The sequence below is a fragment of the Leptonychotes weddellii genome, chromosome 2 (assembly GCF_054177405.1).
Source record: "Leptonychotes weddellii isolate Sample4059 chromosome 2, ASM5417740v2, whole genome shotgun sequence".
NCBI lineage: Eukaryota > Metazoa > Chordata > Mammalia > Carnivora > Phocidae > Leptonychotes > Leptonychotes weddellii.
The window spans coordinates 140,287,203-140,304,644 of NC_138370.1; the positions used below are offsets into that span (position 1 = coordinate 140,287,203).

Here is a 17,442-nt window from a genome sequence, read left to right on the forward strand (position 1 = left end):
AAACAAACTGAGGGTTGCTGGAGTGGTGGGGGGTGGGAGGGATGGGGTGGCTGGGTGACAGACATTGGGGAGGGTATGTGCTATGGTGAGTGCTATGAATTGTGCAAGACTGTTGAATCACGATCTGTACCTCTGAAACAAATAATACAATATATGTTAAAAAAAAAAGAAGATAGCAGGAGGGGAAGAATAAAGGGGGGGAATTGGAGGGGGAGACGAACCATGAGAGACGATGGACTCTGAAAAACAAACTGAGGGTTCTAGAGGGGAGGGGGGTGGGAGGATGGGTTAGCCTGGTGATGGGTACTGAGGAGGGCATGTTCTGCATGGAGCACTGGGTGTTATGCACAAACAATGAATCATGGAACACTACATCAAAAACTAATGATGTAATGTAGGGGATTAACATAAGAATAAAAAAAAACTAAAAAACTAATGATGTAATGTATGGTGATTAACGTTAACAATAAAAAATTAAAAAAAAATTCTGGGACACATGAGAGTACTCATTTCTTAAAGTTTATCTTAAATATGGTCAGAGAAGTCTAATTTTTCAACTTTAAATGGATTAATCACTGAAGATTCAAAGTGGCAAATACTAAGTTTCAAAAAATATACACATGGAAAATCAGCCTTAACAAATGTGCATCAGTAGAGGGAATCCAGAAGACTGCAATTTCTTACATTTCCACAATAATAACACCTATTTGTCCAGGGATTTTTACCACACAAACCGATTTACCTTAATCAGAAATGTGAAGTTTACCATTTTGTTCAGAAATTCTTATGACAAGATACATAAGCATATACCAAAGTAACAAAAAGTACATAATATTTAACAGAGATGAGTACCAAGCGATGTTATTTTGATGCCACATTATGAAAAATGATGTTGAACCATATTATTCTGAAAATTTTTAATGAACCACTTTTTATTTCAATGCATAAAAAGATTTAGTAGAGCTTCACTATGAGTAGCTACTGTACCTTGAGTTTCCACATAGCACAAGTTTACCTGGGCTTACTTACACATTTGTTCAATAAGGCAGATAGCTAATGTAGCTATCAAGATTCTCTTCTCTATATTGGACAGTAAAAAGCTGAAGAGACAGAAACTAACCACAATGGATAGCTGAAGCCTCATTAATCTACAAGATTAATACAGGCAGTGGATGTTCAGAAGAGTCTCTACCTTTCATGAATATGAAAATATCTCTGAAATTATAATGGAATTAAATTGACATATTTTGGTGATTCTGATGTAAGCTGCTTACAAAGATACAACAAAAACTTTAAAAGTGACAAAATTAGGGCCAAGACACAGAATTAGTTATTAATCTTTTGTCACAAATCTATCCCTGAGCTTCTCATTTTTTAACAGCCAAAATAAAGGACACCATTAATAACAAAAGTCTTTTTGATGTATGTAAGATAAAAACAAAGCATTAGCTCTAAAGATGGCACTTCCTGATAATAACAGCTAGTGTTTACTAAGCACCTATTGTGTGCTAGGAAAGCACTGTTCTTAGCACTTTATATGCATTTACTCTTCATAATAACCCTATGATGTAGCAACTATTATTCCCATTCTACAGATGAAAATAAAGAGAAAAAAATTTCTCCTCTGAGTCCATGTTAAGAGAAAGTATGATAGAGTACTGTAGTTTTCAAACATTTCTGACCCCAAAATATAGTTATTTAAGAAACACATTTTGCACAGCAATCCAGTACCCACATATAAAAAACTGAGTTTCATGAAACAATACTTACTTACACTTATTATAAAGGAAAGAGTAACATTAAAATCAAACATGATTTATTAGTATTAAATATCACACACAAAAAAGCAAAATAAACAATACAAAACCATGAAATATTTGGTGGTTGAGACCATGAAATTGCTTTCACACCTGTCACTAATGGACTGCAATCTCATGCTGTTAAAAACACTGAAATAGGGACAAAGTCTCCAATATTACTACAATGAAAACATAAGTGAATTTCACAAAGCCGTTTCTCAAAATGTTCCTCAATACCGGCTGAAGTGTAACAATGCACAGTTCAATAAAAGCAATTTAATTAGGTGGAGCCAAACAGTGTTGTCTGAGTACATGTGCTCTTGACGAAGGCTTGATCTAAGGATTTAACGATACTTTTTAAAAAGATATATTTTTGAGAGACAGGGAGAGAGAGCATGAGTGGGGGAAGAGGCAGAGGGAGAAGCAGACTCCCTAATGAGCAGGGAGCCCAACGAAGGCCTCGATCCCAGGACCCTGAGATCATGACCTGAGGTGAAGGGAGACGCTTAACCGACTGAGCCATCCAAGCTCCCGGATTTAACTGTACTTTTGAGCAAGAATCCTTAACTAGCATACATGGGATACTGAGGGATCAGGAGGTTCCTCAACTTAAATATATGCATGTGTATAAATGTATTTTTCAGGCAGAAGAGTCCACAGTTTGCAGCAAATTTTCAAAGGAGTTACTGCTTCAAAGTTCAGAACCACTACTGTAAAACAATAAATGAATCAAATATCCTTGAAGTAATCTATGAATGTTTTTTTTTCTCACAACAGAGCTCCTAATAAGAACTGTGCAGCAAGAGCAATAGTTCAAGGATTCATTTTCCAGGAAAAAACCTAGACTTGACTATTAAATATTCCCAAGTTAAGACAGATGCACTAGTATCATTGTCTAACTCAGGTCATATAGCTAAATAGATGCCTGTAACAATTCTGCATGGAAATTGGTATAACATCTTTTAAGCTACTTTAGGAAAGAAATAAGCCTTGAAAGACATGTAGAATGGATTTAGCCATATAGGATGGGGAGGGAGTACATTAATTTTAAATGAAGGGAAGAACATGAGCAGAGAAAGTATGTAAGGAAAATAACATGTGGAGGAATTCCAATTTCCAGTTTGGCAAATACACTATCTACCAATCAGTCTGCAACAGAAACAGCATGATACACCTTTGATACTGGCTACCAACAAAAAGACTTTCAAAGAAGCAGAAAATATAAATTAAATGAGACTCACACAAAAGAAAGAGCTCTACAAGGCATAAAATGCTATGCAAACATCAGTTCCACCCTATTAATCTATCATTTTTACCTCATATTCCAAGGTGGTCACTAAATATTTGATTAATAATCAATTAATAATCTTTATGCCAAACCAGAATCCCATTTCTCAATCAGTGGTTCTCAATGCTTCCTACACATCAGAAACATCTGGGAGCTTTTAAGAATCCCAATGCCCAGAGTGCACACCAGACTATTTAATTCGGTCTCTAGGGCCTAAGCATCCATAATTTTTTGAAGCTCCCCAGGTAATTCCAATACACAGCCAAAGTTGAGGACTACAACTAAAGGCATGCTCAAGGAAGACACATACATTGTATTTTCTTCTAGAAAGAATTTAAAGTAGTTGATAAAAATTAATACTTAACTCTTATTACTCAATAAATATAAAGTCATACATACCAAGGCCTGATAATTAAGGTAAGGCTGTCATCCACTGCATATATATTTTTATACTGATATTTTGAGTTTTGTGGAGTCACACAGTACTGCCTCTATACTTTTTCTTTTACCTTCACAAGCACAAGAATAATTGTCTACAACGTATACAGTTTATAAAGAAAACTTAATGTATTCTATTTTTCAGTGAAGATTAATCAAAAATGCTGTCTTGAAAAATAATATATGTCCAAAATAAAAATCACAGAATTTAAAACTGTTTTCAGAGCATGTATTGTCTATCAGTACTACGATTAAAGAGACTACGGTGGGAGCAGAGATCCAAAGGGAACTAACACTTACTGGGTGCCCTGCAATAGGTGCTTTTGCAGCCACAGAAACCATTTAATCCGCAAGTACTCGGTGTAAGTCCAATTAGTTTCACTTTCACAGATATGGAAAAGGCTCTTTTGTGAAGTAAAGTGCCAGTACCAAGAGTCATGTTAGTTATGACTACTTCTACAGTTAGTTAAGTCTACTTCTACACAAGTGTTTGCTAATTTTGGGGGGCCTAAATTTTTAAAATGTTGTTACTTTTTTAAACTATCTTAAAAACAAAAAACCTTAAAGGCTTAAAGGTGAACTATGCTAAAATTTGATTCACTAGAGGACATGAATGTGTTCATTAGGGAAGCCAAATTTACTCACTTTTGTGCAGAGCTTGAAATAAAGGTTTACCTGCCATATTTATGTTTAATTTCATTTTTTAAATATAGGAAAAGATACCATTCTACAGGGAATCTTTTAAAATAAAGGCCTTCATATGTCCAATCATAGAAAATCTTACAAGGTACATAATACAGCAACACACATTCAGAGTGCCCAGTCAAATGCCATGAAGGTGCAGGTACAGCTTTTCAGTATATTATTTCATCAAGACATAAGAAGTAGTGCAAGAACAAATGAAGAGGTCAATCTTAGACTGAATGTCCATTTAACATCCAGTTTTATTGTAGTTTTACGTTTGTCTGTTGTAAGAAATGCAAGCAGGTTTAAATATTTTAGTGATTCTACATTAAGCAATTTTTACTATTCCTCTTTCAAGAGTCTAAATCTAAGTTAAAAAGCATTAATATTAAAAAACAAGCTTAATAAGACAACCTAGAATTTGAAACTAATTACCTGACAAAATTTGATATTATAAAATGGAAACAAAACACACAAATAAACTGGACATTAGGATAAGATTACAGCAATCATCCATATTGCCAATTTCAATTTTCTGTGTTCATTAAAACTGCTTTATTCTTCTAATTGGCTTAGTGTCACAAATCTGAATTTATAAAACAAACTCGTACCAATAAAATGTCCTTGTTACATAGATATAGTTAGCCTGAAGAGTACTATTAACCAAGGCTGGAAGAACACTATGTTATATAAATTAATAGGACACACATGAGATAAGAAGTCTGAGTCTCCAAATAACTTTTAAAAAAGGATTGCAACCACTGTTTAATTGCTCATTACAAAGAGATTTAAGCCATGTTTCAAAAAACCCCTACATTTCTCAGTTATGTTAACTCCAAGAGCTAGCATCTCATTTTTTATAAGCGTGTATATGTATGTGTCCATATATATACATGCACACGTACAACCAGAGAACAATAGCTTTTATCTAGAGTTTTCTTCTTTTGAATTTTCAAAAGCACAAAATACACATTGAAAATAGTGTCAAATTTCCTACTACCTACATTCCCTGAGACTAATCACAAAGTCAGAATGGGAGCTTTCTGTGTTTCCAAAGCATCTTTTTTGGGGGGTGGGGGTGGGGGAGTAATAGTATCAACACTGAGATGTATCATTTTCAGTTATGAGAACTAATATTTTCTCTATAAACTAATTATCTTACATCAAGAAATAAACCATCATATCAAAAGCACAATTATTTTAAAAAGTTCTGTCAAATAACTGATATAAAACGGAATTTCAGATACTGAAATAGTAGCAAAAGAAACATATATAAAGTTTTAAGTTGCATTAAAAATAAGTGATTTAAGTATTTCTATGCTTTTGCTTATGAAAATCAACCTGCCTTAACTGCAGGTACTAAAAGGCAGAAAACCAGGAATTCTAGCCCTGACTTTCATTAGCCATAAATTCGGGCAAATTCCTTACTTTCTCAGATCTCCTTTTCCATGTAAACCAGGGACTAGCCAGAAAATAATTTCATGATTAAAAGTGCCTTCCTGATAACACAGTCCAGCCTGTCATGTTAAAAATGTAGAAACAGAGGCCTAGAGATTTTTAGGGAACTATCCTAAATTCACAAAGACAAAACCAAACCTAATGTTCAAATCCAGTACTTATGCCATGAAACTGCTGTAAGTTTAAGAAGTAGTTATTCTTTATCTACAAGGATGGCTACTGATTCAACAACAGAACAATGAAAATGAAAGCTCTTATCGTCTGGCCCTTTTGGGATCAATAAACAGGCTGTCCAGATTACTGGCCAGGTTAAATACAAATCTCAGAGTTCTCTATGTACTGTATGCTATAATGACCAATTATTATACAGAAATTATATTATTAGCACTCCTGTTAAACTTTGAAGTTTCATAGAAATATTAAAAGTGAAAAGATTCATAGACTCCACTCCACACTTATCAGATCTAACTTTATTTAAAATAACTCTTGAAATTTCTACTGGTGCTTCAAGAATTCTAGTTTTAAAAACTAAGATCAATATCCTATAATACTATGGAAAATGTCAATGAGTACACTTTAAAATATAAGATACGCAAATTTTCATTTTATACCGTTAAAGCAACACATGGAACTGAGACTATTCTAAGAATATAGATAATATATTTCTATCTGCTCAATTATATATTTGAGATGAATAACCACTTTTGAGAATGACTAACCTTATTCTCTCCTAACAAGAGATCCTATCAAAACCAAGCAGATTAGAAATTCTTACTATTCATGAAGAATATATAATAAAGACCCCAAAGAAAAGGAAATCTAAGAAAATGAAATATTGGTATGTTTCCTCCCTTTGCTTTTCTTTTAGTTATTATGATCAAAGATACCTGATCATAACATATATCTGAATGAAAATATTTAAAAGCACATTAATATAGCATCAACCTGCCTAGGAAGAAAGCTTGAAATGCTGTAATGAACACAAACAAAAAATCACCCCCATACCATCCCTGTTTAAAACTTTAAATGGCAAATTAGGGAAGTACCTAAGTCTACATTTCCAAGTCAAGCAAACTGTTAATTGCTCAGACTGATTACTATTTGCAATGCACTGTCATATCTGACATATCTGCTTCTCACTACATCTCTTGGGGTAGAAATTATTATTCCCATGTTACAGGCTCAGAGAGTATACAGTACCCATCCAAGGCTGCATGCTTTGTAACTCTAAGATTCAGAACACAAACCAGAATTCTGCAGAAGGGAGTAAAAGCAGGAGTAAAAGCATAGGAACAACAAAGGAGATGGTACTTCCTAAGACACCTGCTAGACTCAGTGAAATGGCTGCTTTACGCACCGTAGTTGAGATAAAACATTTGGAAAGATTCAGTGCAGTTCAATTTTAGAGGTTCTAAATACTAGCTCAGAAGGCTAAATTTTATTCAATAAATAATGAGAAACACCCAGGGATTTAATAAGGTGTGATATGAGAAAGAATGAAACCTGCAGCAGTAGGGAGAAAAAAACATTTATTGAGGTCCCATTAGCATGGTTCCATGCAATTTATAATGTATTATAAAAAGCCAGAGAGACGATAGGCAAGGTGTGAGGTGACAGGGCCTGACATGATTTTTAAAGCCCTCAATTTCTCTAACTAAAAAGCTAATTGAGGGGGTAAAAATATGGTACAATCTAATCAAAGTTTATTAACTTATTACTAGACAAAACAACACTGATGATCTAAACATCAGGGAGTAGCCAATGTTTAAAAACAGCCTTACCTTAGGTCAGGTGATTCGGCCCTCCCATACCGGTCCTGCCACTTCCCAACGCTGGAATTGGCTTTTCTGGAGGCAGTACTTGTCTGAGACTGAGAAGAGGTGCTGTTTCTGGTGAGATAAATTTTCTATGTTTTTTCTTACATATTGTTGTCTCTGACCCCCCTTGTTCTGACTTTTTTTTCTTTTCTTTGACATGCTTTGTCTAAAGTCCTTTAGCATGTTCCTGCTGTATCATTCTATCCAAGGCTCTGTGGTACTAAAACTGCTAATAGGTACTTAAATATAAATGTGCTATCAACATTTTATTAACTCTAGAATATTTTCAGAAATCTTTTTCAAAATAATATGATGTCAAAATGCAAAATAAGAACCAAGGGCTTATCAGGTTATACTATATTTATCAAGAAATAACTTCCCGTGCTTTTATGAATAATATTAACTTCTATGGTTTCACAAAACCTTATTCAAAACTTTGGTATTTCTTTCCCTATATTCTTTCAATAACAGGTACAAATAGTGTACCAGCTAACAGTAACTCTCTGATGTGTTTTATAAAAACCTACATTTTCTGTATTTCATAAAAATTCCATTTCAAAATAACTCTTCCAAAATAAAATTCAAAAGAAAGTTCATTTTATCCATAGTGACCTACTCCATAAAAAGTTCAGCTGTTTACACTCTTGCCAGTCCTTTAAAGTACTAATAAGACACTCTTTCAATAGGAAAATTTTTCTATAGGAAAAATAGGTATGTTTATGTATCCGCTTATTTATGTAAAAAGAAACACAGGAAGAATAAACCAGAAACTAGATAAAATGAAGTTAATTATTAACAGGAGTGAAAGAAATTGGGGAAAGAGTGATAAATCTGAGTATACTTGGAACTCTGTTAAATGTTTTATATATGCAAAAAATAATCAATAAACATGGAGAAAAAGAAAAGCTAAATACAAACAGAAATAGATCAAATTATATGATTAACCACTCTGAAGGAAACTTCTGAATATTTTGACTATATACTCTCAGCCTGGAGAAAAAAAAAAGAAAGAAAAAGAAAAAAAGAATTCCAAAGAAATCTTGAATTCTACTTAATAGGTTTGGTTTCTGTAATGGCAGGTGAAGTCCTAATCTATTCTGTATGTATTTTAGAATTAAACAAGTAAGTACATACACTGAAGTTGTTGGGAACTAGGTTCTCAATGCAGTAAAAATGGTAAAAGATGCAAGATGGAAAAAGGAAGGGGAAGTAGAAACCTGTGGTGTCAAAATGTGAAATAAAAGAAACATGATGACTGCATGACTAAAATTATACATAAGGCAATTTAATACTGAAATTGCTTGTTTACTCCCAGCTGAAAAAGCCTAGAAACTGTGACACTCCAACAGCAATGAGCGAACTGGTGCCAAGATCTTGGTTTGTACTCATCATTTCCCACTAAAAGGCATCAAGGTGCTTTCAAGAAATGGTTGCTTTCAGGGAGGGGCAAAGAAAGCACAAGATAAGCCTGGAACATCTGATAAAGCTAGAAAGTAAAAAAAATCCTCAAAAAAAAAATGCTGGGGAAAAATCAAAAGGTCACAGGAGCCACTCTGAAGAGGCTGCCACAGAACAAGTCTGGAACAATCTGAGCATCAATATGAATTACAGTATATATAAGTCGTATATATAGTTTATATACTACATATACAAATAAACCATATTTATAAACCACAAACACTCTCTCACACCTAAAAAACCAATGAGTCTAGTTGATAATAAATAAGAGGAGGAGGTGGGAAAGCTCATTTTTAAAGGAGAATGCCAACTAATTAATGTAAGAAAAATAACAGAGTTAGATAATCACTATTTTACAGCCATTATAGTAGTAATGGGAGAATGCAAAAATCATCAATGGATACTAAAATTCTTGGGAAGTTTAAAAAGAAATAGGATAGATACAGTCTCCTCACAGATTATTTATTAAATACAAAGAGTAAAAATAGTAACTTTGCAGTGCAGAAACCCAATGAACACCATCACAACTAAATGATTAAAGCTATCATCACTAACAATGGGGCAAAATGACATCATGTACCTCTAGGCTGATGCACGGAGAACACAACATCACTTATGTAGTTTCCTGCCTAAAAAGCAAAACCTGAATCCAATAAAAAGGAAACATAAGGCAAACTCAGACTGAGGGATGATTTACAAAACAACTGGACTGTACTCATCAAAATCCAGAGTCAACAAATACAAAGGATGTCTGAGAAACTGTCTCAGATTAAAGAATAAAGAGATAAAAGAGTTAATTATAATGGATGATCCTGGACTGAGTCCTAAATCAAGAAAAGAACTTCCATGAAAGACATTATTGAAATAATTAGCTAAATTTATGGTTTGTGTATTAACGTACTGGCTCATTATTAGATTTTCTCACTTTGATAACTGTGTCCTATGATTATATAACAGGATGTCCTTGTTCTTACATGCTGAAGAATTTAGAGTTTGAAGGGGCATGATGTTCATAATTAATAAATGGTTCAAAAAGGAAAATATTTTGGGGAAATTATAAAGCAAATATGGCCAAATGTTAACAACTGGAGAATCTGGATGAAAAATACATGAGTGCTCAGCTTGTGAAAATTCATCAAGCTGTACATTCTTGACATAATATGAAAACTTTTAAAGATTAACTAAAACATTCTGATATATTAAATATTAACATTTTACTTAAGTATGCCAATTTGCTGGGCAATACAGAAAGTTAGAAACCAAGCATTTCTACCGATAAAGTACAAAGAACCAATAAAAAAAGGTCTGTGCAAACATACCAACACTCATCTACACATTAATAAGGCAATCTAAGATTTTTAACAAAGGAAATACAGTAGTAAGGTCAGCAGTACAGCTCATTACTATTTGTTGTGTAGTCTCTATTATGCCTTAAGTGACATTCCTGTCTTCTCCCTAAAGTCAAAAAATTTTACTTTCTAACATGTCTCTCTAATTTCCATAAATACAAAGACTAAAACAGAAAAAACACAAATATTCAGGGAAATACTTCACAATGAACAAAAGTATACTTTTGATCAAGATGAACCCAGAAAACAAACTTTCCTAATGAGCAATGGGTATTGTTCTTTATATCAAAAAGTGACAATATTGACATGTTGGGTATGTTTCTATAGGTTGTGGTGGCAATTAATCTACTTTTTTGGTATTAGTGATAGATCTGTTAACATTTCTATCATTTCTTTACTTCCTTTTTACTGTCCCAGTAAATACTAGCTAGTAAATACTAGCTGCCAATATTCTCCATCTCTCCTTCAATCCATGGTCATCCATCATTATAATCACTTCAAGGACCCTCTCACCTTCCTTGCCCCTTTGTCGTATTTGCCTGGTATAACTGCAATCCCTGTTAAATCCAGCTCTACCTAATCTTTATGAACATACAAACACCTGACAAGGGCAAGAGAAACACACCCAAGCAAGCTGACTGGTCTCATTTTAAACCCATAGCCATTAACCTCCAGAGAAGTTGGAAATGTACCATCTCTCTCTGTCAATTTTTCACTCTACTAATTCATTCCCATCAACATATAAAAATGTTGTAATTTCTCCCATTTTGAAAAAAAAGCCTTCTCCTGAAGGCACATTTCCCCTCCAGGTGGTGCCTAGCAATCCTACTCCTTTCCCCTAGTTCATTCACACACCTCTAAATGACTATTTCAGAATTTCTCTTCTCTTCTCAAACATTCAACACCCACTTCCACACATCCTCACATTCACCAGTAAGTCTGCATCCTGTGTGCTGGGAAAAACTGAAGCCATCAGAAGAGAGCTTTCAGTTGCTCCCATCAATATTATCTTACCCACCACCCTTCACTATATCCTATCTTCAATCCTGTTACTATGAGTGAACTTGTCCATCTCCTTTTTAAGGCTAACCCGGCCCCCTTGCATATTACATCCTGTCCCTCTGACTTTCTTAAGGACACTGTTCTCACAATTGTCCTTTCTTGCTTCTTGCAGCATCAATAGCCCCTCTAGTAACTCACTCTAAGTCTGTAAACATGCTCTAATTTCTATCATTTTAGAAAAAACATTCCCCTGACCCCACATTTCCCTTCAGATACTATTTCTTTGCCCCCTCAAAAGAAAAAAATCCTCAAAAAAGTTGTCGATATTTTCTCATTCTAATTCCTTTCCTTCCATTCTTTCTTGAATTCATTCTAAAAAGTCTTTTTTTCAAACTTCACCTTATACCACTAAAAATGATCCTAGTCAGGACCACCAGCAATCTTTATGTTTCAAAATCCAAAAGTCGTGGGGCACCTGGCTGGCTCAGTGAGTGGAGCATATGACTACTGATCTTGGGGTTATGAGTTCAAGCCCCATGCTAGGTGTAGAAATTACTTAAATAAAATCTAAAAGTCATTCTCAGTCGTCTTCTTCTTGGCCAATCAGTATTATTTGGTAGTTAATTGTTCCTCTACTTTGAGGAAAACACATCTTTTTCAAGACATACACTGGGTGTTCTTCCTATGTCAGTAGTCATTCTTCTCTATGGATCTCCTCCTCCTCCTTCATCCTTATTTTTCTGACCTGGAAGGAAGCACCCAAAGGCTCTGTCCCTCTTACCACTTCTCTATCAATAGAGAAGTGGTAAGAGGGACAAGCTAATTCACTTTCGCTACTTCTTTAAATACTACTTAAACACTTATCGCTCCCAAATTTCTATCCCCAGCCATACCTTTCCCCTCAACTCCAGATCCATATATCCCCTTCCTATGCAAATTTTCCACTTACAGGTCTAATAGACATCTCAATTTTATTATGTCCTAAACTGAGCTCTTGGTCTTCTCCCCTCAAAAAGCACTCTTCCTATAGTCTCTTCCATCTCAGATGTAAAAAGATCCTCACCATCTGCACCACAACCACTCTGGTTCAAGTGATCTCTTGCCTAGATAACTGTTACAACCTCCTAACTGGCCTCCCAGTTTCTGCCCCTAATCTCTCTGTAGTCTGATCTTAATAAAGCAATTAAGACTTAAAAAACCTACAACAGATTATTTCATTCCTCTGCACAAACTCTGATAGTGACACCCCTTTTATTTCACTTATGGGAAAAGCCAAATTCCTTATAGTGGTACAATGCCCTACATAATCTGGCCGAAGGCTGTTTTTAAAAAAAATAAAAAGGGGGGGGGCAGGCAAAATAACAGAAAACCTGCTACTGATTTTTAAATAGTTTAATTAGCAAACATCTATAGAGTATTACCTATGTATGTACTACTGTTCTAAAACATTTCACATAAAATTAAATCATTTAATATACATAACTACCCTGTGAGGGATGGATTATTATTACTACATTTTACAGATCAGGAAATGAAAGAACAAGATTAGGGAATATGCTCAAGGACACACAGCTAGTAAGTAATATAGCCAGAATTTGAACCCCAGAAGTCTAGCTCCAGAGTCAAAGCTCTTCACATAATTCTATACTGCAGAACACAATAAACTCAATGAATGAAAGTGACCTCTTTTAAAATAGGAAAAGAACAAAAGAAGACTACATATTAAAAGGATCGGTATTCCTCTGCTATCCTAACTTCTTAGCCAAACGTCTGATGAGGTTTCATTTAGTTTAAATAATATCTGGACATGACCATGACTAGTAATTGTTAGGATGAGGAGGCAGTCAAAATCCAAGATGGCTTTGTGACATTTAATTTTGGCTGAAAGTTTCAAGAATATTTACCTTAGGGCTAAACCACATGTTCCCATACCATCTCTTCCTGCATTTGTATATTATGAAATATTATCTTACAGCTATTCAAAATTGCAGAAAAACAAAACCAGAAAACTGTGTAAAATAAACTTAAGCAAGTACCACAAAAGGTAAATGATCTGGCTGAGAACTAGTAACAGTTGGGTTACTGACTTGTTTCAGGCCCAGAGAAATAACTGATAAGTCATCTTTATCTAACTCAAAATTAAACTGCTAACATCCAACTTCCCTCGTTTTAGATTACCCTTTACCATTTTCCTAGTAACAGGCTAACCATTTGCCAGCACATCTGCCTCTTGCAATTGGTACCTTGTGGAACTCAAAGTTAGGTATTATCAAAACAAACCAAAGAAAGAAAAGAAAATGGTTTTAATGTGAAAGATTGCCCAGGCTGAAATCTCTACAATCTTTTACTAAAATCAGTAAAACACATTTAGGTCAACATATCTAGACTTAGGAAGTCCAATAGTTCTTTATGTAAGAATAATAATAAGCACAGAAAACAGCAAGATTGTTATCACCATCTCTTCTAAATGTAAGACTGTCTTTTTTATATACATGTAACTATATACCATGCTTCATTTATTGCTTACCTAGATTTTTTTTTAAATGGGAAAGCACCCAGAAGACTTTTTCACGGAGAATTCATTTTGTACTAAAACAACATGGAATGTTCCAGTTTTTTTGGCAGAACATTCAGCGCTTTTATACTTTATATCACTAAGACAAGATGAAGATACCAATGCCTTCAATAAATGGAGTTACAATTGTCTAACTAACCTGCTTGGTGGGAGTCCAGTCTTGAACAAAGAAGGAGGAGAAGTAAACTCAGCTTTTGTAGATGGAAGAGCTGCTTCCTTCTCTGAATTTCCAGTTCTTCCCTGCTGTACCTTAAAAAAAAGGGTTATTAGCTTATTTAATAGAACACTCAAACATAATACACTAAACGTGTTAAAATAAATTTGTAACATCTGATTTGAATTTAAACATGAAGAATGTTTTGTCGCTGAATATTTAATAAAATTACCCTATTTTAGAACAGCATTAGGTGAAAGGCACCAAAGATGGATTAGGGGATCAAAATGTTCCCAACTATTAAAAAAAGTTCACACTAATGTCACTTAAAACTCCAATAAGCTGTAACTTTTTCATAAATTCCCTTAAATAGCCACAAATAAGTACAAGATACTTGGTTATGACTCCATGTTTCAGAGTTCAAAGACCTTGAAGAATTTTCTCCTTCTAGGTTTACTACAATTCAGAAAAAACCACCGGTGGCCATTTTAGCCATTCTGACCATTTTCTATTCAGACTGTGATTTGCTCCAACATGAGTATTAATAACCTATTCCTGCACTTCCATACCATTTGTTTCCCCCTCTTCATCAACAGTACCACCATCCTGCCAGTTCAGTACACCTAGAAGTTTGAAGGTAGTCATCGGTCTCCTTAATAACCTCTTTTCCCTCTTTATATTCACTTTCAAACCAGTATCTACTTACTCCATAATTTCTCCCAGATTTAGCCATCCTTTCTGCTCCTAGCAGAGCTTTTCAGTATGGTCCAGTCATACTCCTTTACACTGGTGAAATTCTTCTTTGTGCTCTTTTGCTTTTATACTCACCTTCCTAATTTTAAATCATCATTAATTTATTAAATTTAAATTAAGTTGCCCTACACTTGAATAACATCACACCGTATTTTAGGTCCTACTTAAATTCTACTGTTCAGTCTAAATTCAGGATCATTCTCTTTCCCCATGAGGCAAAGGCCAAGAAAATCTCAGACACCTTGACTCTGATACATTCAAATCACTGATTCAATTCCAGAAACCATCTACCTCTCACATAATCATTGTGTGAGAAAAAGAATATATTTGAGCCATTAAAGTCAGATCTATTAATATTGCTGAACCCAATCCCTAATGGGTGTCTTCACATAATCAGGGCTTAACATTGACATTTTAGAGCCCCACTCCTTAAAAAAATCCATTTAAAAGGCCCAGATCCTAGTGAGAGATAACAGAGGATCAGCACTAAGAAAATGAGGATAGAAAGTAAGAAATGGATTTGATAGATACTTGAAAGGTAAACTGACAGAATGTGATGAAAGGGGAAATAAACATGGTTCACTCATCAAACATTAAATATCTATCATCTAAAAAACTATTACCAGAGGCTGAGACTAGAGAGAGAAATACAACAAAATCTTAGACAATGGGACAAGACACATGAACAATCAGAGCAATACAATAAATGCTATGAAAAAAAGTAACTGTGGGATAAAAGATGCTATGAGAACACAGAAAAAGAAACGCAATATTCTTCCTGCAAATGTCTGGAATACTGAGAGTTGACAGTACAGTCTCAACTGTTCCCGAGTTTCAGTAATTTATATCCAATGTCTTAAATATCTAATAAGCAACTCAAACTTACCATGGCCAAAACAAAGCTACTCATTTTCCAGATGATCCCCCAATCTGATCCTATCCAAGTCTTCCCCATAAGTAAATAGCACCATCATCTATTGAGTTGCTTAAGGAAAAAAAAGAAATCCTAACAATTATCCAATAGATATGACCATCTCATGTGAACTTTACCTTTATGATACACAGCAAATTCAACCACTGATTATGTCCACCCCTAAAACCCAGGTTAAACCTACTACCACTTCTCAACTGTTCTGCTAAATTTTCTCTCTGCTTTAGTCCTACCTCTGGAAAATCCATCCTCTGTATATAGCCAAGCAATCTTATTAAAAGTGTAAATCAACTCATGTCTCTCCCCTGCTCAAAATTCTCCAATAGCTTCCCAATGCAAACAGAATAAAACCTAAATTTATCATAGCCTACAAGGATTTACACTGCACTTAGGTTTTATTCAAATCTGTATCCCAAGTACCTAAAAACAGTGCCTGGCATGCAATAAGTGCTCAGTATATATTTTTTATTTGATTGACTTTGGGACTCAGCTTAAATGTCACATCAAAGTCTTTCACAGGACTTGGAGTTTATAACTATAATTTTTGGCCCAGTTATCTAATTAATGAATACTTTTCCCAATAACTCTAAGGAAAACTCTAAGATTACAAAGTTGAGGTCTATAATGCTCACCTCTTCTCCCTACTCAAGGATGTTGAAGCATCCTGAGATGCTTCCTGGCATAGTCAACACTCAATTAAAAACTGGGAAGGGGAAAGAGAGAAGAGTTGAAGAAGAGAAGCAGAGGAAGGGGTAAAGAGAGAGAAGAGAACACAAATGAAAAATTATTTTTAATAGGGAGAAAAGCAAGGAAAGGTATCAAGAAGACACAGTACATTTTTAAACATGTAAAAATTGCTTCTGTTTCCTCAGTTTTCTTCTCTTTTATTTCTTTGTAAAATACTCTAATTCTGAAAATCTTCGCCATTTTAGCAACTCTCCTAATCAACTTGCATCCACTTGTTTGTCTTTAGATGTTGCACTCAGAATTACACAGACTCAAAACTTGTTAACCAGAATGAGACTATTTTTTTAAGCAGAATCTAATATTTTGAGAAATGACTATAAGATACCATGACAGATTTTTTCTTTTTTTAAGATTTTACTTATTTATTTGTCAGAGAGAGAGAGCACAAGCAGGGGGAGCGGCAGGCAGAGGGAGAGGGAGAAGCAGGCTCTCCGCTGAACAGGGAGCCTGATGTGGGGCTCGATCCTAGGACCCCGGGATCACGACCTGAGCCCAAGACAAACGCTTAACCGACTGAGCCACCCAGGCGCCCCATCATGACAAATTTTCTAAAAACAAAATCACGTCAGGTCTTACACATCCAAACAAAAGCTGAATGAAGTCTGTAACCTTGCGAAGCTAAATATTTATCCAAATTATGCTATAAGTGTACCAAAACTTAGTTTGTGAAATTTACTTCAGCTGCCCTTCATAGCATTATTTATAAAAGGTTAACCTTACAAACAAAATAATACCTAAAAAGAAATTTGTTAAGTGTGGTACACCCAAATAATGCATTATGCAACTATTTAAAATGTCATTTATCAAAAAACTTTAATAAACTAGGAAAACATTTGCCACATAATGTTAATGTAAGAAAAGGAAAAGTAGCGAACCACATAAGTCATAATTTTGTTTCAACCCACAAAAACAAAAAGACTGACAAAGCAGTAAAATTTGGGACTCTGAAAGCATATTAAAAAATAGTAACTGACTGAGCAGACTAAAGA

The 17,442-nt window shown here is 34.6% G+C and overlaps 1 protein-coding gene across 17 annotated transcripts in view; it reads right to left on the reverse strand.

Annotated features, from left to right (window-relative positions):
* The window catches only part of FIP1L1 (factor interacting with PAPOLA and CPSF1), a 78,787-nt gene that overhangs the window by 39,064 nt on the left and 22,281 nt on the right, over positions 1 to 17,442 (reverse strand). For 9 of the 17 annotated variants that reach the window (XM_081812385.1, XM_081812384.1, XM_081812382.1 and 6 more), the window contains one exon: positions 14,008 to 14,117. In XM_081812385.1, coding sequence (XP_081668511.1) covers positions 14,008 to 14,117 — 110 coding nt within the window. Of the gene's footprint in view, positions 1 to 7,448; positions 7,557 to 14,007; positions 14,118 to 17,442 lie in introns of all 17 variants that reach the window. The other 8 variants (XM_031029313.2, XM_081812381.1, XM_081812379.1 and 5 more) reach the window with 1 other exon arrangement.